The sequence below is a fragment of the Lasioglossum baleicum genome, chromosome 1 (assembly GCF_051020765.1).
Source record: "Lasioglossum baleicum chromosome 1, iyLasBale1, whole genome shotgun sequence".
In the NCBI taxonomy this organism is placed as follows: domain Eukaryota; kingdom Metazoa; phylum Arthropoda; class Insecta; order Hymenoptera; family Halictidae; genus Lasioglossum; species Lasioglossum baleicum.
The window spans coordinates 21,299,075-21,322,609 of record NC_134929.1 but is presented as its reverse complement, the minus strand read 5'-3'; the positions used below and the strand labels follow the sequence as shown (position 1 = coordinate 21,322,609).

Below are 23,535 nucleotides of genomic sequence, written 5' to 3'. Positions count from 1 at the left end.
TTGGCGTACCGTCTACAGTGGTATTGATTATATGTATTACTACAAGTGAAACAAAAGTCAAAAGTCAAAATCGACTGTTTAGTAACGTGTTTATTTTCGTACGATTTTATAATAAATAATAATGATAATAATAACCATTTCTCGAAAATCTCTGCGTACGTGGTTTCTGGGTGTCTTCCTAAATAAATATTTTTTAAAATTAGGGGAGCGCAAGCGGGAGCAGAAAATTTTTATAGAATTCGGTAAAGGATAGTCCTACGAATATTTTCTAGCAAAAATCACAAGACATGTTTTAGCTTTTTTGAGAAAAACTTGGTTAAAGTTATAAGAATTTTCGATATCGCGTTTTAACAAACGGATCACTTTGAATCAATAAAATACGATAAATAATAATTGTAGAAACCGCTAGGGAGCCAAAATAATTAGTGCACACCTTGAACTAAATGATCCATCGCAAATTATTCAATTTTTGGCTTTTCAATATGTTGTATAACGTTTTCTAAAGATGCGCGTACTTGAGGTTATAACACAAGAAAAATTGCGTGTCGGATTATGACGGAAGGAGCATGTTTTTTTTCAATCGATGTTCAGTCTTTTTTTTCTGGCGAATGTTCATGAATAAATGGTATTTTTAAAATAGATTCATGTAAACAGATATACATTTTAAAAATATTGATTTTTTTATTTTTGCCCTCTTGGCCGACGCACTGTGCGACCGGAGGAAAGGCTCGTAGTAAAAATCGAAGTTGCGACTGTAAAGAAGATGCGGTCAGGATCTTCTTCCCAAACCGCAGGCAACATCGTCGAAGACAGCACTTCAACTTCTGCGAATCGATCTGTTCGTTCTCCGAAGACTATTTCCGGTTTCGCATTCGGACCGCGCTCGAGCCACTTGTCCAAACCTTTGAAACGAGAATACCTTCAGCGGAAAATAGAAACGACTCGCGGGAAATACTTGTCGACTCTGTGACTCACGATCACGTGGCTCGGAATCGCAAAATTTCCGCGATCGAGTTCGACAACGAACTTCATTGGCGAGCACGGCGCGGCGCCGCGCCGGTTGTTTCATAAATATTCAACTGCTCGATTTTGCGCGCGTTAGGGCCGGCTCTAATAACAGGCGATTACCGGGCGTACCTCGCTTTTACACGCAACATTGTCTCCATTATCCCATTTCGAACCCCCTCAATTTGCTAATCAATTGCTACTTTTTGCCCAGCGCCTTTTTGCGTCCACTGGAATCCCGGTTTGTTTCGCCGTGCTGCAAGTTATCGTTACGAGTCGAATTCTGTGCGCTCACGGCCCTACAAAATGCGCAAAACCGTTCAATTTGTGTTCACAGAGAAATTGATAGTATTTTTATTTCATTTTTGTCCGCTAGATATTTTTATAGATTTGTTTGGCATCATTCGATAAATTTTAACGTCGTTCGTATTAAAACGCTTCAAACACAGTGCACAAATTCGATCAGAATCTCTGGCTGGAATGTTTGCGGAAGATCGACAGTGTGCCGAGTAACGTTAAAACGGCGCTAAACAACGAATAAAAAGTAAAAAAAATATCGTTGATCGACCGGCTCAGCGTCCAGCGACCGAAAATGCTGTTTTCTTTTTTATTAAACGGGCGAGGGGGAAATATTTTTGATCATCGGTGTGCACAGCTGAGCACGCCGGGGGATTAAAACGGGCAAATGATCCATCGTAGATCACATCAGCGGCCGTGAAAACGAAAATCGCGCACGGTCGTTTATTTACATACATTTTTGTTCGCTCGTTTTATTTCGCAACGGTTTTGATCGAGCCTCGCGATGGGCGGCGGTTTAAGTGGAAAGGGATGAAAAAGGAGGGGGCTGGCGAGAAAAATCACCGCGAAAAATGACCTCCATCGGGCGAATTGAAATTTCGCGAAATAAAGCCTCGCGGTTTGCTCGACGCGCGTGTGCGATGCACATCCGATGGAACGCCTCTCTCGTTCGACGATTAAATTTTCGTTCGGGCATCCATATGGCTGATAAAATTTCATCGTGTTCCCTCTCTCCCTTTCTCCCCATCTCTCTCTCCTTCTCGCACTCTTTACCGCGATTCCTTTTTTTCCCCGGCTGCTGTTCCGACCTATTTTGCTCCGTTTACAGGCGTCGTGTTTCGGGACGCGGCGCGACGGAACAGAGGTTTTTAAACCCGGCGATACGCGAAACAAATAGACAGATGCTTCGCTTGTTCCATTGAATCCGATAGTCGGCCGTGTAATCGAAATGGCGGCGATCGCACGCGCGCCACTGTCAGCCAAAAAATCGATCAGCTGTTTCGCCGGAAACGGCTCGTCTTTTTACTCTGACCAGCCTGTTTTCAATTCGCCGCGGCACCGCGGAACCCTATCGCGAAATACACCGGTGTTTGCCGTTCTAGTTAACCTTTCCTCAGCCACCGTTCATCGGGAGTGATCAAACATTTTTTTCGACATCGAACTTTCCAGTTTCCGGCGTCGAAATATTTGTCCCGTGGTTCAGCGATGTTCCAGGAACGTTGTCATATTTTTTCCGAGGCGGTCCTCGCACTTGTTGCGTTTTGTACAAATTTTTAACAATGCCCACCTTTCCCATATTTTACAGAATACGATTCTGAAATTTTCGGTGAAATAATTTCTGCGATGTAATTGTTCCTGCTGATCGCTTTGTCTCTTTGAAAAATTTCTCCTTTCAATTCTTGCCGATAAAACACTCGATTTCAGTCCGAGAAAGATCCCTAAACTCGCCGCTGTTTCGCCCGAAATGCATAATTCGGCCGAATGAACGTGGGCCCGGCCGTCCACGATGAAACATGCAAAATTCCCTGTAAATGCACGGGCCAGCAATCGCGAGAGCCGACTGGTAAATGGGAATAATAAAGGTTGCAAAACCCATTTGTATCGCCTCTATTATTTAAATCGTGAAATTCTCACGTCGATGGCTCGCGAGAGCGTTCGCGAAAGCGTGAATTCTGAACAGCGCGAAGGAATAAATGTGAACAGCGTGGCATTCGTACAAGTTTACCGAAGACTGGAATTCCGAAGGAAGTTTGTACAGTTCGTTAACAATTAATTCTGAGAAGCTTTCGGCGGGGCGGTAACGCGATTCCCGCGCGGAATTTCGCGGAAGTTTTGGCGAAAGAAAGGGTGCGGATGCTCTCCGGGTAGTAACGGGGACACAGCTTTGAGAGTTCAAAGAGACCGGTAAGAACAGTCCGCGGAGGAGCGCTCGGGGAACACAAATCTCGCGACGGGAAGATCAAAAAGTGCGCGGTTGCGTACAGAACCGTCGACTTCCCGGCACAATGCTCAAAGATAGAAAAAGATCGTCTATCGCGGACGAGAACCATTGGTGGAAGAGGGAATGAAAATGGGAGACGAGCAAAACGTCCGGCCGCGGTGTGCAATCACTTTTTAAATAACGCCGGAGAAATCGAGGCATGAATCACGCGGAAAGACAGCCGCGCAGGGACGGAGTAAAGAGAGAGAGAGAGAGAGGGCAGTAACAAAGAGCCTCCTCGGCCCAAAAACTGCTCGAGCGATCGATACACGGCCACGATACTCGATATATTGCGGAGAAGCTGCCGGAGAGGAAGTTGCAATCAATGCTTCCGGTCCGTGGCACGTAGGGGAACGTTGTTCCTGCTCGAAATAAAGCCTCGACGCTTCTCTTTCTTGTTCTGTAGCTGTTGCAATATTTCTATCTTCGTTCGCCTGTCCCGAAAGTTCATAGAATAATTCAACGAGTCTTCTAACGGGACCCCACGGGGCCGCGGGGGAGCTAAATAGAATGTCGACACCGTTTACAGTCTAGAGACAATGAAGTTATGCCTCCTGCTTACTTACCCTTGACATTGGTTTGGTAAGAGTTTCGAAGAGACTCGGAGCTTCAAAAAATATTTTCGAAACAGCGGAGAGGGTGTAAGCGAAAAGAAATTACTCCGCACGAGGTTCTTCTTTCTGGGACCGGTATCGGGTGGCTAGTTAGAGGGAAAGGGAGGCGAGAAGAGCAAGGATGAGAGAAACTCGATTCCCTTCTCGCAGCGAGAAGTCGCTAGGGGCAGGTCGCCGCTTTGTTCGGGAACCGGTCGACGTGCCTGCCAGAAAGCAGACACGCATCGATCCTCGAATCCCAGCTCCAGTCGAACGCTAAACGCCTCGATCCAGGACATTCTCCTTAAAAAATAATACCATAAACTAGTTTTTACAGTACATATAATCAAAGACACTGCGCAAAAGTTTGGACGGGTCTACATTTTATGATCTTCCATTGAGAAGTGTTGTTTCAAATTGTATAAAACGCTGTTTTTTTCACAATTAACAATTTGTTACAGTTTACAAATTTTTTAACAATTTTTCTGTGTCGATCAGTGACAACTCTAATCTTCACGAATGAAAAATAGAGCGAGATTTAAAATGATACCTCTTAATGGAAGACCCTCTTTATAAAACGTGAGACGGTCTGCATGCTGTAAAATAATCGGAGACCTCCAAAAATTGTTCAATCCGTTCTATCGCGATTGTACTATGATCGGAGACCATAGCGCAAAAATCGGTCGAGTCTACATTTTAATCCCTACGTTAGAAGACTGACGATACATAAAACTGTGTAAGATGTTTGCAATTCGATTAGATAATTTATAAGGTTCTTGCACCGAGGTCTTTAATTTCGATAGGGGACGAATCTCCGGGGTGAACAAAAGTAAACCGAATTACTTTTTCACTCGCAGTGTCCTCGGGAGAGCAGACTCGAGCTGGTTAAGTAGAACGAGTCGGTCAAGATCAGACACTAGAGACGTGAACAGAGTTTCATGCGCGAAGTTAGGGCTTCCGTGAAATTTAATCGAAGTTGGTTGTTGGCTTGTCTGTGACTGGTTACTCGGCGTTGTTCGTGACATATTTATTGTTTATTGTTATTCATGTTTTATGTAGAATATATATGATTTATGTAGTTCTATACAATCCATTAAGATCGAAGAAAACAATTTATTCTAAAGATAAATTAAAATTGAATATATTGTACAAATAACATTAAGTACAATAAATATGTCTCCGTACGAATTTGAAAAATGCTGCGAATATGTCAGTTGTTACAAGTTTACAGAGTAGACTGTCGAACATCGATAGGTCGCTTAAGGATGTCTCGATGGATGGCCGACGGACGTCCATGTTATTCTAATAACACGTCCCCGCCCAGTTAATCGATTAACTTGGACGAGTGGCAGAGCCCGCGCGGCGCGAACCTAACTCGCGCTCGTTCAATTAGCATAGATTACCAATATTACGCGGCTCGACAAATATTTGCGTTATCTGGAAGATACCGACTCTGCAATTATCTGACACAATAACCGATGCCGTGATTTCACGTTCGCCAACAGATCCATCGTTCAGTGTACGCACACAGACTAGCCTAAAACGTGACTTTTTCGAGCGCACTCGACGTACAAAAATATTGCTTAATACACTCCTCAAAAGTACTAGTTTACATGATCATAACTCCAGCCAAAATTGCTGTATCGTTCTCGTTAAACAATGGTTTGAAAGCTTGAAACCTCTAGTTTCGGATGCTCTGTTTCAAATTGTTGCTATGTTGGTTTTTTACAAAGTTATAGCGAGATAAAGACAACATTGACGGTTAACAAAAATTTTGTGCAACTTTGTAACATCACATGGGGAGAAACAAATTTTTTTGATAAATCGCGTTAATATCATTTGGAATGGCTATCTTTTCTGTGTAAAATGTGTGGTTGTTGATTATTGTGCGATTTGTTTTGTTCGAGTTATTCAACATTGAAGTAAATGTTGGCTTTTTAACTTTAACCGGCTCCAGAAAGCGAAAAAATCATCGTAGCATCTTATGCAAAAAACAATAGAAAGAGCGTTTCTTTCTCTTCAAGACACTTCATTTGTTATTTCAATTTCATCAACATTTCGATGTACCAGGTGTTTCTGAAAATATGCTCAAAACATGCACAATTTCCATTTTTCCTTTTACTCGCTATATCTCGGGAAGGAATGATCGCAATACCATGATCCCAAAGTCAAATTGAAGCAGAGATTCTGTCGATTCGATTGAGCCCCCATGAACTCGCTGCGACAATTTTTTACCTATGACAGTTGTGTTTGAAGTTAGTTATTCGCAGAAAATACCGCGCCACGTTCAACGGCTGCCTGACATCTCTGAATACACTACCGCCGGCGCGGCGTTACCGCCTCTCTTTTGTGTATGTGTGAGCGTGTGTGTGTGACACTGACTACTTAATTAAAAACTTTAATAACGTGTGTTACCACCTCGTTTATGACTAACAGTTCACACACACACACACACACGAACGGCGTGATGTTACAAAGATGCACAAAATTTTTGTTAACCGTCAATGTTGTCTTTATTTCGCTATAACTTTGTAAAAAACCAACATAGCAACAATTTCAAGGAGAGTATCCGAAACTAGAGGTTCCACGCTTTCAAACCATTGTTTAACGATATCGATACAGCAATTTTGGCCGAAGTTATGATCATGTAGACTAGTAGCAATTTTTGGGTTCGCAGAGGTGATCCGTTAATTCTTTTGAGGAGTGTATTAACACGTGCACGAGTTACTCGAACATGTGTTATTCGAACTTTTACGTCCATTTTCGAGAGAACTTTTTTAACAGATCTCCGCCGATCGTAGGGTGTAGAATTTCTTATCACCCTGTACAAACCGAGAAAATTTCATTCCAGTATTGTCGATACTTTACCAGGAAGAATATAGCGAGAAATCACATTGGAATCAGTTACCCGATAAAAATTGACTCCACGGATTAAATACAGACCGAGAATACGCTCGTTTAGATTCGGCGGGACGTTATAGCGTCGAAACTATCAGCATGGAAATGGGGCGACGACGTGAAGATTTCCCGCGGCGGATCGACGATCATGTTTATCGAGCGAACGGTCGTGGAATCGCGATTCGACGAGCTGCCGGGAAGAAAAATGACGGTTGTTTTCCCCGGCGGGTGGAAGATTGATGGTCAGCCGTGGGTTTTAAAAGTGTTTCGACGGCACTCGATCGACGAGACTCGAAAATCCGACGGGGAGATCGCGGTGCGGTGGAGCCGCAAACGCGATTAAACCTCGAAACAATGCGACTCCGGGCTGCTGCGATCGATCGCCGTGGCCGCAGGAATTCGCATAACCCGCGACATTTTCCCTTTCCGCACTGGTCGGCTCCCGAGAGAGCCGGAAGGATCTTAATGGCAACAGTCAAATTACTGGATAAACAATTTAATGATTTCGTCGCCACATGTTCGATCAAATGTTGCTCACTAAGCAATTTTGCAATTTAAATTATTCTCGACATTTGCTTAACGGCCACATGGTTTCAGTTTAATGTCTACCGGCATGGTGTTAATTAGTTTTCTCAAAAGTTCCATCATTGCATTTATATAATTCGTTTACACATAGCAAGTATGTCAAAGTTTTATTGGTATTACCCGGTTTTGTTGAACAATTACTATAGTTTACAGTATTTTACAGACGCAAAATTTCTCTTGAAAACGGTCCACATTTGGATCGAAACGTCGAGAACAATTTAAATTGCAAAATTGCTTAGTGAGTAACATTTGATCGAACCTGTGGCGCCGAAATCATTAAATTGTTTATCTGCACTATCTACGATCGACATAAAGAAATATTAGTCAAATTATTGTTATTATTATTATTTTACAAAGTTCTGGTTCCACTACACAACAGAGTAAGAACCTCAGGTTGCTCTTCTGCCCCTAAAATTTTACAAATTCGCCGACTCCACGGACTTCGAAAATTGATTTGCCAATTCGGCTTTAATGCGATCTTACGGAGGAAAGTCTCCCCTTTACAATGAGCGCTGAGAAGTTGGTCGGCGATTTTTTGTCGCGGTTTCATTCTAACTTAAACGAAAAGTGTGCCACTTGTACCTCTTACACGCGTGTGCTTTTCACTGCGTTCACTGACCGAGAACGAGGTTTTCGAAAAACGGGAGTTCAAGGGCACGGAAGTAAAGATTTCGCTCTCGAAAATGAGCGCGGTTAGGATGCTGTAGGTTTACTTTATATGAAATTACAGAAGTTCGAAAATGCACAAGTTTTCGATTTGTAATTTTACGGTCTTGTGATTTTGTGTTATGAATTAATCAGTGCCAGTGATAGATAAATTAACCCCGTAATATTAATTTCTCCGGCGTTCCACGTGTAAATAGTTTATCGATCAGCGTAGATCTATATTGAAACACGGCGGCACGGTAATTGTTTTCTAATTCCCGATTAAAACGTGAGACTTAAATTCCCAGCCACGTCGGGAACATCTCCAGCCGTTAATGACGGAGTCATCGTCGTTGGGAGGACGTAACGCGCGAGGATGATATCGCCGGCTCCATCATAAACTCCATCGATTATCACGATCCTCGCGGGGCAATTAACGCTCGATCGTCGAGGACCCGCGGTGTGTATCGTCGGGAACGATCGATTTCCCCGGGCTTTAATAAACCGATCGACGCTCGATCCTCGCTCGAACGATCGCCTACGCGGGATGGCGCGATAAATTGCAATAACGGGAAGGTCCAACAATGATCGATCACCTCGATCGATGAATCACAATGGGCACCGGGGGCCCTCGCGGTGAAAGGTTCGACGCTTAAACCAGTCTCTAACGAGCAAAAATTGTTTGCACATTTTTAGAACGCGCTACTAGGTTGTCCCAAAAGTTCGCGCGAACAATTCCAGTTTCTTTAAGGAGATAAATAAGAATTAAGATAAATAAGATTCTTCTCCGTTCTCCATTTCCAGTTTCAGCTCTACTATCCCCGTCCACTTTCAAAGCTTTCCTCGCTCGTCGAAGTCAACTCTCAGATGTTCCCGCAAAAAAGGCTGACTGCAAACAGATTTCCGACTTCCCCAGGAACTGTGAACTTCGTTAGCGAAGTAGAGCGACGCCGAGGGAACGCGGGCCGGTTCCATCGAGTCGAAAATTAGTAAAAAATGCCAACGTTCCATCGTGCAGCTTTTGCGTCAAACGGAGCGCGACGGTTTTAAGCGGGTCGGGCGAAGTAAAATGGCGAAAAGGCTGCTTTAGGGGTTCGAACGTAAAACTAGGCTTCTCGTCGAGAGAGGAGTGAGGGGGAGAGGCGAGAAAGAGAGGGGGTGTTAGGCACGCGAAAAATATTACGGTTTCGGTGAAAGAGGCTTTGTTTGTTGTCGGCGGGTCAGAGCCGGGGGTTGAAAAACTAAAATACGAGGTCGTCGGGGGCGAGAGAGGGCGAAACAGCGAAACGGAGGAGGAGGAGAAAAGCGAATCGAGCGAAGGCTCGCGGAAATCAAAGGTCCCGGGGAAAATCGGTAGAGTCACGAGTGCGAGCATTCAGCCGCGCCCCGGAGTCATTGAGCCACGCTGCCATTGAGCACCGAGTGTGTTCGAATGATCGAATACCTTGAAAATTAAACGGGGCATGGCATCGCCGATATTATGTATTTCATTCCCTCGAGCCCACGATCTTCACAGTTGCTTTCCTGTACGCGCGCGTGAAACCGCTTCTGCGTCGATTCTGGATGGAGGTTAATCGATTATTTAGTCTCGCGGTGATCAACATCTTTACCGATCACTTCTGCACGATCCTTGGGATTACAGTGGCTGGTGCAGACTATTCGAACTATTGTAAGTTAACATTCTTCCATCAACACTTTGATGGATTTGTTGGTTTTGCTTATTGACTTGTTTCATTAATGTTAATTACTTGATAAACAATTTTGCACCTTGCTCATAGTAAACAATCGTTCTTGACCACTTGCCTTATAGACTGCGGATCTTCATGCAAAATAAAAATTGTCTGCTTCGACTGCAAGAAATAGAAGCTAAATTGAATGTTATTTCTTCCCTTAACGATTTTAGTAAAGGAGAAATCATATAATAAGCAGTCTACTTATGACAATCGTTGTCGATTCTTGGAACAGGTTGTTCCTGGGGGATCTCGCTTGAATATCCGGTTGCCCTGGGGACCAGCTGGCCCGTCGTGGTACCCCGTCCTCGGAACATCATTTTCGGAGCTTGCTGGATCCCCGCGCGGGCTCTGGATCGATCGTATTTCACAAGCGATAGTTCGAAAGCAACGTCTCGTCGTCGTCGCGTCGCGTCGCGCTGGCAAAAGGCTGCGCTTAAGTGTTCCAGGCCGAAGCCAGCCGGACCAGTCGACTTGCATACCACGCCAGGTTCGCAGCCAGCCTCTACCTGCATTCCAACCTACCAGTCGACCTCATTCCGCCATTATACTATTTCATTCTCCTCGAGAGCCTTCTCTCTCCTCTCTTCTTCTCGCTGCGCGCCGCGACGAGACCCGGCCGAATGAAAAATGAAATTCGAAGGTCGCGGACGGTTCCCGGCTGCCGTAAAATACCTCCAAATCGTTTTATAGGTATTTCGCACGCCCTGGGCCACGCTCGAATCGTTTTCGGCTGCGCCGGCTCCAGTTCACTCAATTTCAATTTTTTCTATGATATGTACATCCGTTTCTTCTTATTAGAAATTTGAAGAATTCTGTCTAAGACTCCTCGCTTTGAATAAACCACATAACTAGTGAGAAAACATTTCTGAAATCGACTTTCGGCCAAGTTTTTGATAAATACTCTCGAATATGCGTTAACGAAGGCGAGAGCAATTAATCGGTCGGTAATTCGGCGAATAATCAGGCGGGGCAGGAGTGTCTGTTCGTCGTTTCGTCAACAAAAGCGAGCCCCGGAAGCGAACGGTCCGCCATTGTGTCGGCCCCCCGGTCCCGAGGAAGTTTCGAGGGCCGTAAATTACCCTCCCGGTTTATTAAGGCCAGCTACTTTCGTCACGGTACGACATCGTTCGGATTCTTCTTCTTCCTCCTCCTCCTCCTCCTCCATTTTTCCCTTCAACCTCCTCTGTCTTCGTTTTCTTTTTCCGCGTCATTTCGACGGATTAACTCTTGCGAAGCCGACGAAAGGAATCCATTAAGTCGCCGGGTCGAGGTTTCCCCGTGCTTCACCCCGAGTTTCGATCGATCGATCGCCGTGACCAGACCGCGATTTCGATTTTTATACTCGATCGATATATTCGAATATATCGAACGTGTTAAACTTGATTGAAAGTACTGTCTTTTGTGAAATCGAGAAATGAAAATATATTGAATTTTGTATGACGACAGTTGGTATTAGAAAAAGAGAGAATCAGCTTGAAGGCAGCCGGAACGTCTCCTGATGGGAAACAATTTGTCTAACCCGGTTAATAATAATCCATAAATTTCTTAACGAGCCACTCGAATAGATACGTGATCACCGAGCTGCTGCAGAGCGATCTCCACAAGATCATCGTCAGTCCGCAGCATCTCAGCCCCGACCACATCAAGGTCTTCCTGTACCAGATACTACGAGGTGAGTGAAAGCAATTCTTTCGTAGCTCGTTAACCCTGGATCTAGCTCTGCTCTGACAAATTCGAGTGCTATACCCGGTGAACAAACCGATTTCTATCGTCTTGGATCGTTTCAACCAAAAGTGAATATTTTTTCGTTGCTTTATAAAAATAATTAGAATCTATTTACAGTCAGCGGCAATATTAAGTGGACACTCTTAAAAATCGCATAACTTTTTAAAAATTGGTCCAAAGGACTTGAATTTTTTTAAGATGTTAGACCGGCTAGTTCGCTAGAGAATAAGTAAACAAAAATTTATTACGATTGCAATCGGTAGGAGATTTATACAAAATTTTTAAAAGTGATGTTTGTCAACTTTGTTATCTGGGCTTGTAACGATAATTTAAAAAATGCGTTTTATAGATTTCGATAACTTATATGCATACTGAAAATTTCATCGAAATCGGTCAACATTGCAATGAGCTACAAACGTTTAAAGATGATCACGTAAGGGTGAAATGCCCTGGCAAAGGCTGAAAATCTGCGACTTTCACCCTTAAGCTCTCATCTTTAAACGTATGTAGCACATTGCAATGTTGACCGATTTCTATGAAATTTTCAGTATGCATATAAGTTACCGAAATCTATAAAACGCATTTTTTAAATTATCGTTACAGGCCCAGATAAAAAAGTTGACAAAACATCATTTTTCAGAATTTTGTATAATTCCTACCAATTGCAATCGTAATAAATTTTTGTTTACTTATCCTCTAGCGAACCAGCCGGTCTAACATGTTTAAAAAATTCAAGTCCTTTGGACCAATATTTAAAAAGTTATGCGATTTTTAAGAGTGTCCACTTAATATTGCCGCTGACTGTATGTACTTCGGTTGTTATCTTCGCTTCACAGTGCATTTTGAATCCGTCATTTTAGCAAGTTGAATCTGGTTTTAAGTACAGAAAAATTTAATATACTTTGTGCACAACAATTTCCTCTATTGATAATATTATTCACAAGAATAAATATTGACACAAGATAAAGATACTGTGAGCTGGTTGATTGTTTTAAAATAGAATAGACAATGTTCCCACGTAACAGGACCTACATAATCCTGTACGCAGTGTCTAATTTTCAAATGTTTGCGCATGTTTTCCACCACATTGTTAGTCCCTGTTATTCGCGAGAAGCCACTGCTACGTGCAACGACAATAATATCGAACGCGTCGCTCGGAATACGTACATAACTCCCTTTGAAGTTAAACGACGCCGTTCTAACGGCAGCATAACCGCACAATAACACCCGTTTACAACTTTCATCTCAGGGCCGCGTTCGTCCCCGAAATCTCTAGATTTATCCACAAAACCGCCAGCAATCCATTAACGGCGCCGCCACGCGACGTTTCTATAGAACCGGGACACAATGTCTGGTTTCTGGTGTGCTTACTATAAATTCGGCTTTGACTTCCCTCATCGTGGACCCTCGACCCCCTGCCGCAATATTAACGAGTAGTCAGGCATGGTCGAATTATACTGAATTCGATTTGGAAGGTCGGAAACAGGCCGTCTTGTCAAAAATGATTTTATTCAAGAAATAATCTTCAGTCTACAGGCTCGAAGAAATAATGTTTTGGGATTCTCTTCAAAAACAGCATTTAAGGAATATAAAATAATTCCAATTATCGATCGTAAATGTTGACTATCAAATTTATAGATGCTTTCGGCGCTACCGTTTCGATCAATTACTAATATAGCAATTTTGCAAAAAATTTACTTCTTTCCTGACGTTTCGGTTCCGTTTTGAACCTTTATCAAAGGTGGAAATTTGCTTCTAAACAAATATATATATATATATATATATAAAATTCATTTCTTATCATACTTGGTCTTAATACGTACTTGCTATAATAACTTTATCTATGTAAAAATGAACATTGAAAATTGATGTGTACCAGTTGCTGGTTTGAAACATACTAAAGTCAATGTGACGGTATCGAACTTGAATAAAAACTGAAAACATTGAAAAATCAAACCTGTAGACACACTAGTTTGAATACACTGATCGACCGTTCCTAAATCGATATATGGCGGTGAAATTTGAAAACATCCAACGGTACTCAACACATGCTAATTATACCACAATCAAGTGGTAGTTTTAAAAGATCGACATTCTTAAGTAAGACCATTAAATAGAATGTAATTTCTATTAGTATACGAGAGAACAGGTTGTGTTGTAAACGGGTAGGTCCCTATTATATAAAAAATTATTGAATTTGGAAACCAAGTATGATCAAATTCATTTCTTATCATTGAAATTTATATATATACATTTGTTTAGAAGCAAATTTCCACCTTTGATAAAGGTTCAAAACGGAACCGAAACGTCAGGAAAGAAGTAAATTTTTTGCAAAATTGCTATATTAGTAATCGATCGAAACGGTAGCGCCGAAAGCATCTATAAGGAATATATTTGCAAAATAGTTGCTATTATGCGTCTATACGGAAACTGTGACTGTATTTTCACGTCGACAAATATTTTTCTCGAAGTGAATAGACCCTTGAAAAATTGTTACAGCGATTCATAAAGTGTGCTGTTTTGTTTTCGATGCTGAAAGCTTCAATTCTTCACTTGTTGCTTCATGTAGTACGTACACTGAGGATTTTTATGATGAATAGAAATTTTCTGTAGTTAGAGAAATAATAGATTGTTCTTGAATTCTTGCGATCTCTCTGCTTTCTAGTGCTTCGTATTTAATTTGATAATCGGCTAAATCATCTAACTTCGGCTTATCATCTAACCGATCTTCGCGTGAAAAATTGGAGAATTTAATAAAAGCGAACCGATGTAATCAAAATTCGATCAATTCGCGAACGAACGAATTCGCAAGAGTAATAAAAGAGGAAACTTCGACGAAGCGGAAAATCTTTCCTCGCAGACGCTGTCCATTTCCCAGTCTGACCCTCGAACTTCCTTTTCTACTTGGACTTGGACGAGTCCGGATTATCTTGCTCCTTTGACGAATGACGAGGCTGTCGCTTTAATTGGTCCTCGAAGTTTTGTCAGGGGAGGAAAGAGAGAGAGAGGAAGAGAGGGGATGGTGTGCGCTGTTCATTCATTCGATACAGTCGGGGATCCGAGGATTGCTGAAAAATTCATTCGCCCCGATCCTTTCAGCCCTTCGATCTCTCTTTCGTATTTCTTCGCGCAGCCTCCGCACGGAACTTCCAATAATTCTTTCATCCGTCTTGCTCTTAGATCTCCCCCTCCTCATGTCCTTCTAATATCGAGATTGTATGCTTCGAACTCTGAAAATTCTTTCGTTCGGCACTTCGAGAAGATCGCCATTTTGGCAAAACAAACGTTAACACCAATTCGTTTCATTTATGCTCGTCACAATTGATTTAGAAAAATAGTCTAGTAATCACGAAAGAATCGATCAAAATATCTTGTGAGCAAAATCTTTCAGGAAAGAATCTCTTTCCTTCTCTTAAATTCTCTCTTTCATTCTCTTAAACTATACATTTCATGTTTTCCAAGTGCCTCGATGAATAAATCGAAGATAGAAATGTTGAAATTTTTCGACCTGTTCACTTTTTTCGAAAATGGTTGCGCGGTTAGATAAAATGATATTTGCATGTTTAATCGACTTGACTCGTTGAATGGTTGGTGAGCGAAAAAGGGTCGGGAACCTCCGCCGTGGGTGGACAGTAAGGTGTCACCGAATTTTTCACCGAATCCCCAGCGTCCTCCGTTAATGAGCCACTAATTGTTCAGCAAGGAAGCTGCTCCCGTTCTTGCGACCGTTCTCGTCGTGACACTCGAGAGCCAAGTTGGCCTTTCGACCGCGAGATTGATGCTCTTTTCTACCAGCGTCCACTTCGTTAGGGCTTTTCGACGGTCCCTCTACCCTTCGCTCGAATTCGGTACACCAGGTGCTACACGGGGACGTGATCCTAAAATTCCGTTGACCCGGGACATGCGTAATTTCTGCCGTTCATTAAATTTCAACTCCCCGGGAGCGATCCTACAAAGTGGATTTTAAAAGTACCGTAAACTCAATTAATTTCCCTCCGACCACGGAATCTCAGCTCGCATCAACACACATTAATTACTCTTTGTCTGGCCGATGAAGCGATTCGAACGGTTTCGTAAACGCGTAAAGTGCTGTTTGTTGCTCCTGTCACAAGCAAAATTTAATAATTACGAACGAGTTTATCGATCGTGGAATGAAAAAGTGATTTTTTTTTCTTGACCGTTCATTTTACGGTAAAGAAACTAAGACGCGAATTACGCAATCACAAGAATGCAACAATTTTATACTGTAATTTCGTAAACAATTCAAACCGTTCCACAGTGATCGATTCCTCGATTCTAGGTGGACAAAATGGTAAATTTGATCAACTTCAGATATCTTCGCTGCCGTTCTATTTTGTCCACGAACATTAATTTATTCGATATATAACGTAATATTTCCATTGCACGTGGTTATTACGACGATAATACGGTGCTAAAGTTTTGCCTATGCGAAATACTATAAATAAGCTAATTCTTCTTAATCGTATAACTTGTTTGTTTGTTGTTTAAATTATTATCTAAAAAATGGAGCGTGAGAGCGAAGGTAAGTATTTCATTTTTACATATCGGTATAATTTTATTTTGCCGTGTAAATCATATACAACAGGTTAACTAATAATATTATTTAAGAAGAGGTCAAATTGTATAACTACTTTTGCCGGACTCGGCCGGACTTGGTTCTTTCATAGTTTTGAAGAATACTTATTTCAAAACAACGATACTAAATATCGTTCACCCGTTTTGGCCCGTTAGTCATTAATTTCATTTTTTAGAAAACACACGGAGTATGCCACTATTTCATGTGGTATTGAAATTGACGATAGAAAGTTTACAGAATATGCACTTCAGACTGCGAGAATTACATATGACAATTATAATTTATGATAATTTAGAATATCCACCTTTGTGTGTCATGCACATTCCTTATTATAATTTTGTAATTTTGTATTATATTTTTGTAGAACTTTATCTAATTTTTAAATATGAGTTAAGATTAATTCTTTCCATTTTGTGTATTGTTTATTCACGTATTTAAACAAAAACTATAAAATATTTAATTTATGTTATTTTCACAAACGTTACAATTAATTGTTATATTTGTCCATATTAAATAAATGATATAATTCGTTTAAATTCATGTAGTTTTTATACACTTGTCATGATTTCTGAGAAATAAAGCGTTATTACTACAAGAGAACACAAAAATTTGAATTTTGTCCACCTAGAATCGAGGAATCGATCACTGTGGCGTTCCAAAATTTGTTGATGACGCTGGGCACACCGAACAGATACCGTGGAGGAGCCACGATATCTCCGTAAACGTCGCGTGGGTTTGCTTGATCGCGGAGTAATTAAACGCGGATTCGTGAATACGCCCGAGAACTTCCACTCGGAGAATATTTCGAGGAACTGCGTGACACCCCCTCGGGCCCCTCCGGCAGCCTCCTTTTGAAATTAAATTCCGTGAGGGATGCTGGAAGTAGTAACGACACCACTCGTGTCGGTCCTTCAACCCTTTTTATCCCGACCGAGAATCAAAGTCGCGTTTCAGCGAGATCAAAACTGAACGAGAGTCTTCCCTGCCACCCACACCCCGTTCCCCACCCCTCGATGTATTTTTCACCGTGGATCATGGCGTTCTATCCCCTTAAACCCCCTGACAACGCGCCCCTTTTTGCCTCCCTTCTTTTCGGTGCCACCCTCCGTGCTTTGTTTTGGTAAATGATTTTTTTTCTGATCTCGCTGCCTCCATTTTTCTTTCCTACTTTGTGTCGTCGAACTTTTCGCTGCGGTCTTCGTTGTCTCTCTGTGATTCTATTCCTCTAATTAATAATCACGCAAGTAACTCAATCTAATTCTATTTAATTAATCTCTATGTAATAAAAAATCCATCAGGAGTCTTCTTCTTCCCCACACGGAGAAGAATAGATTTTCGTGTTGCGGGGGTTGATTGTCCGCAAAATCCGGAACTCACGCCCAGAGAATCGGCGCTTCTCGAAGGCGAACGCGTTCGATCCCGCGAACAATCGCAGAAATTACAGCGTCGCGCGCGCGAAATAACGAATTCTCCGGCGTAAACATTTTACCAACCCCCTCTATGGCTTTTCAGGAGTCGGAGAAGAGGGCGATAGGGAAGTCGGTAGAGAGGCAGCGGGATGATGGTCGATAATTATTATTCCGCGAGTACGTTCCTTCGACGAGCGTCGAGGCAGCGACGCGAAATTCTGCTCGGTCTTATTTGCATTTCCAACGGTTGGGGGCGAGCAAAACCGAGCTGGGGTGGTCGCGGGAGGGTGGAGGGCGCCCAGACAACAAAGAATCGCGACCGCTTTCAAGTAAGACTTTTCGAGTAATGCTTTTGTACAGCAGCTTCGGAAAAAGAGCGGACCGCGGTTTAATTAACCGGGTATGCTTGAAACGGGGGTGGAACGGGGGTGGATAGAGTGCTCAATCACAGGAGAATTTTTAAGAACCATGCCACCGTTTGCTTTCGTTTTTTATCTGATTGGGAAAATCGTGAAATTCAAATCGTATAATAAAATATATTAGAAGTTATTTTTTAATTGAATAGTGCACGAAGAAGTTGAACAGTGCGCGCACAGTGGGCCGGATTGGGGTTAAGTGTGACATTGCCTCGTAACTTTTAATTCGTAAAAGGTATGGACGCGGAACTTAGACTGGACAATATAGTAATGTCAGATTAAGGATTAGTTCAGAAAAAATACATCAATGTTATTACTATTATTATTATTATTATTGCAATTAGTGTTATAATTATTATTAGTATTATCAATATTATTATATTTCCTGTTATTTAATTATTAATTCTTGTGCTTCTGGATTTAGTTCCTTGATTCTATTAGTACACGATTTCATTCTACAAGTGTTCATGTATGGATCTGATGTCAAAAGGAGGCGATATGATATATCTGTGTTTGTTTCTATTCTGGAAGATTTTCGAGTGTTTCTCGTTCTAATTTGTTTGAAATCTTTGTGGCGTGCTTCGAGAGCCTCTTCAGAAAGTTGTCCTATTGGTACTAATTTTTTAACTGGTATTAAGTTGTTAAGAATGTTGCAAATTGCAAGGAATATAATAACCATTGGGTCATGTCCCAGATGGTCACCAAACAACGAGATTATGTTAATCTTTAAAAAGATCTCCTAGTCACAAACTAATCATAAACCCAGGCACGACGGCAGACCCTCTGTACCGCTATTCCCTTCGCGAAGGCATACGGAAGGCGAAGAATGCGATTTTTGCCGCTAGACTACAATTTTGTCATAAAAACAATACGAGGACAAATTCGCTATTCCAACGTCAATAGCTTCAAACAGTAATAATTTGAGAAACGGATCGAGAAGGATATTACCAATTCTTTTACGATTATGTAGAGGAAGGTGTACTAAAAAAGTCCAATTTGTTAGAAACTGGGATATCCTGGGACTTGAAAGATCTCCCTTACCGATTATAAAGAATTTTTAAATTTTCTCCATTTACTTCAGCAATTACTTTTAATATATTATGCAGGCTAATTAATAATGTAAGATACGATTTCTTATCGCAAAAATCTGCTCTTCATTTTTAAAAAAAAGGCGAGAGAAGATATTAAATAGCAACGTCAGGGCATCGCATCAAAGAGAAGCAATTTTTCTCGTGAAAAATACTCCTCTTAACACCTCGAACTTTCAATGTTTATTACAACTATAATACTGATTAAATTGTACTATTTTCTTCATTTCCGAGGTCTATGGACATTTGGGAAGCAATGTTCATATATTAGATATCGATACGAGAAAGTTCGTTTTAGGGGTAAAAGGCACACCTTTCCCCAATCCGGCCCACTGTGGTGCGAAGCGAAACTTTCCAGTGTAGCTGAATTTCAAATCGAAATTACCGGTACGAATGAATCTGTACAAAATAAACTTGATGAAGACACTGCGTAGACATCGGAGAGACCTCGAAGAGCACCATAGCCCAGGGGGTGCGTCTTAGTAAAGTGTCCATGGCAGCTGCACCCTCGTCAGTTCCTCCAGAAACTATCAAACACAAACGCCGAGTACTATCGCGAGACAGTCGAAATTCGTTGACAATGGAGGCCGGTAAACCTCGGTAATTCGATGTGCGGGGGTTGGAACGTGGAATAAGCGACAGGCAGAAGGCGTCCGCGTCTTTGAAAGGCAACGAGCCATGGGGAACACGGTAATTTTTCGTGGTATTGAAACGCGGACGGTGGCAAAAGCGAACGAAAATCGGGCGTACCCATCTCTCTCTCTCTCTCTCTCTCTCTCTCTCTCTCTCTCTCTCTCTCTCTCTTCTGCCTCTCTCTATACTATACACTCCTATCATTCCCCTATGAAGGAACGACGGTGCGGGGGTGTAGAGAAAGGCGCTTTAATGACTACATGCCTGACAACGAAACGAAAAAGAGGAGGCAGATAGAAATAAAAGCAAACCGGAGAAAAAGGGAGAGAAAGAGCGAGAGAGAGGGGGAGAGACAGAGATGGTGAAAGAGGGGAACGAACCTAGGGGATGGAAAAAAGAAATTATTATTCAGAGAAGCATCTTCATCGGAGTGTGCATAATGATTCCGCGCGGTTGTCGGGGCCGTAGACCTTCTTCCGGGGTGGTCGGGCGGGTAGTGGTTAGCGCGTGCTCCCTTTTGTGCAACGATTGCATCTCCACCGTATCCACCGACGACACGCGGGAACAACGGACAGAATCCGGCCTGACAAATTGCCCTCGAAAACTGCCGGCCGAAAGAGTTCGCGAAACTATAGACAGATGATCTATCAAGGCGTCGAGGCTCCCGCGTTTTCCGACGACGACCAGACACCGGTTGCTCTGTTCCTGTTCTCCTTCTCTTCCTTTTTGGACATTCTATTCAACAATGAATCCAGTTTTGACAGATCTGGATGGTCGCTGATGCTGGGGGGCGCGACCATTTTTCTTTGATGCGTCGAACGAACTCGCTGGCCGGAATTAATGTTCGGTCTCCGGTATTTCATCTTCGAAGAACCTGGAGAGATATTCGCATTAAATTTTAGGCTTCAAGAAATCTTAATAGAGTTTCTGAGCAGCTGGGTCGCAAATGAACCTCGCAATTTCGAGCATCAACGCGAAAATTGAGAAGCAGAGAATGGAGAAGGAAAACGAGGCGCGGCCAGATGACGGAGATACGAAAGCTGAAATACGGTCGGACAGCGAGTAGGTCGCTTCCCGACGCACTAACGATGCTCCCGGCAGATTTGCATTAATTTCTACTGATAATGCGATCACGCTATAAGCCGCCGACAGTTTACGCCACAGCCGGCAGCTGTTTATTCGCTGAAAGTGTGACTCGAGTTACTAATCCCTCGGCGAAAGGGACGAGACGTGGAATCGGCGAGGATCGAAGGTGGATTGAAAACTTCCCGACGATCTCACGTATAATTCCAAATAATTGTTAGTGTTAGCTAGACGAGTCGTTGGCACTATTAGTCTGACCTACAGAAATTTTCATACGTTTCCAAATTTACGTATCTTCTGCGAGGTCCGATATCGGAAATCTGAAACATTCGAGATCCCAGCAACGATACAAGGGACGGTACAACAGAAAAATTTCCGTCGACAAACTCGTTCGTTAGGAGAGTAATTTCTTGGCCGCCTTGGCTCTTCCCAAATGATCCCCGACAACGGGAATTAGCATAAACACCGCGCGGGCGGCGCTTTCATTTGAATTTTGTCACGTCGCTTGTAAACAACAGAGACAAGAAGTCGAGAGAGAGAGAGAGAGTCTCGTGTTGGAATAGGACACTCTCGAATCTACATCGCAGGCGTGCATGAATTCGTGTAGAATCTTCGCGAGCGTTTGTACGGTTCGCTGAACCATCGAAAACTGTGGATAATTTTTCACTGTTCATCTCGGGTTTTTCCCGATTCTCCCGAGCGGGGGGGAGGGGTAAAACGAGAAGTTCACGCGCGTCAGGACAACCGGCTGTCCCTCCGGTGAATTATGAGATTTAATTTAGAAGAGAGGAAACACCTTTTATCTTCCTCGGACGTTGCCGAGCTGCGAGACGCGCCGCGCCGCGATGGCTCTTTGGTTCGCCGATGTTCGCCGGTGTGTGTGCGCGCTTGTGTGTGAAGATCGATCGTCAACAAAGCGGCGAGAGCTACCGGCAGACTTCTCTCGATGAAAACATTGAAAGAAATTCGGATCAGTCATCGCAGTTGGGTTTAGTCATCCTGGGAGCCATTAGTCACTCGGTAGGACAGGTAATCGGTAGCAATGACGATTCTCTTAGCGGATCGCTGCGATTGGAGGGCGGCTTTGCTGACCGAGAAACAATCTGGCACTGATATCGATCGCCCGAAAGTGAATGAAAAAGTGGATTTACAGAATTTTTCTATTTATACAAAATTTTGTTCATTCCTCCGATAGAGGTACATTTGCCGTTTCAAGCTGAAGGTCTACGCAATGACTTTCGGATATCGAGGCTGTTCATTCTTTCGAGTCACGACGTCTCAATTTCTCTTTGCAGTGCAACAAGCACTCGATGAAAGGGAGGAGCTGTTCTAAATCGTGTAGACAAACTTTAATGTTTCCTCGTCGCGTCGTAGCGGTTTTTATACAAAATAAAATGGTGTGCATTCACTGCAACGATATAGGTGCCATTTAGGAATGATTTCCCGCAATAATTTTAGGTTCGCCGTTGTTCCAAGAAGCCATAATCCCCCACCCTGTCCAAGTAGACCTCAAGGTGTCCTGAAAGCCCTCTTTGGTGGCTGTTCGAGACAGCTCTTAGCGAGGAAGCTGGTCCTCGGAGCGTAGCATGCACCGGGATGCATCGAGCAACAAGAGAAGAATGAGTGGAGATGAGGGTGGCCGCTTAAAGGACGACTGGATCCCTCCCTTTCCCCCGCAGGATTTCACTCCGGGATATCGAGTGTTCTCACGGGGCCTTGTTTCGGTCTCGTTCGAACGTTCCCACCCGGTAGAACGTGGCACGTAAAGCCCGGACAGATAGAGCAGAGAGCAGAGAGCTCCTCTTCTTCTCTTGACTGGTCCGAAACCAGTCCTGCCACCGCCCATCCGTGACCCCAGACCCCGTCATCCGGTCGCTTGCTCGCCGCCGAGTCTTTTCCACTCCTCCGACTCGCTTAACCTCGCTCCTCCTCCTCCTTCTCCTCCTTTTCCTCTTCCTTCGACTGGCTGCACGTTCCCTGGCTATCCTCCTCCATGATGTTTTAATTAAATCGATCCCCATTCGATAGAACCACTATCTGCCCTCCACCTCCGCGTGTCAAACTTCTTTCCGTTCTTGTTGCCGACCGATAAACCGATTGTTTGCCAACTGTCCATCGCTGGTGAACACCTTGTTCTACCTTGTCTACTATTCCTTTTTGTCCTGGCTCGTTTGATGCTGATCGAACCTTAGGGCGAACTGTTGGGCTGGCCACGAGTCCGACAGATTGTTCGTTGTGTATTCTAGACTGCAGTCTTGTTGCGTCTCGTTCGGGTTATAATTGAAGCTGTTAAATTGTTTGTCGGGATAAGAGGATGATCTTTTTTTAGAATCCTATTAGCAGAGAGAAATTCTATGTATTAGTGGCTTGGCGTTGTCCTGATGGAACACGACACCTCTCCTGTTGGCCAATTCTGGCCGCTTCTGGTCAATCGCTACCTTGAACCTGTACAATTGTTGACAGTAGAGGTCCGAATTTAGTGTTTGGCCATATGGAAGCAGCTCATAGTGGATGATTCCTTTCCAGTCCCACCACGAGCACAGCAAAACCTGCCTGGCCGTAAGTCCTGATTTGGCCACCGTTTGAGACGCTTCACCGCGCCTTGACCACGATCGTTTTCGCACAATATTGTCGTATGTGACCCATTTTTCATCCCCAATCACCATCCGTTTAAGAAATGGGTCGATTTCGTTCCGTTTGGCCAATGCTTCGCAGATGGAAATTCGATCCATCAGGTTTTTCTGCGTCAATTCGTGTGGCACCCAGACATCGAGCTTCTTTTTTAATCCAGCTTTATGCAGATGGTTCAAAACTGTTTTATGGTCGATCTTTAGCTCCTGGGCGATG

At 43.1% G+C, this 23,535-nt stretch overlaps 1 protein-coding gene across 1 annotated transcript in view; it reads left to right on the top strand.

Moving 5' to 3' along the window:
• Positions 1-23,535, top strand: part of Nmo (serine/threonine-protein kinase nemo) — a 180,819-nt gene that overhangs the window by 113,219 nt on the left and 44,065 nt on the right. The window contains 1 exon segment of the mRNA XM_076431218.1: positions 11,303-11,409. Within this exon segment, the coding sequence (XP_076287333.1) occupies positions 11,303-11,409 (107 nt within the window).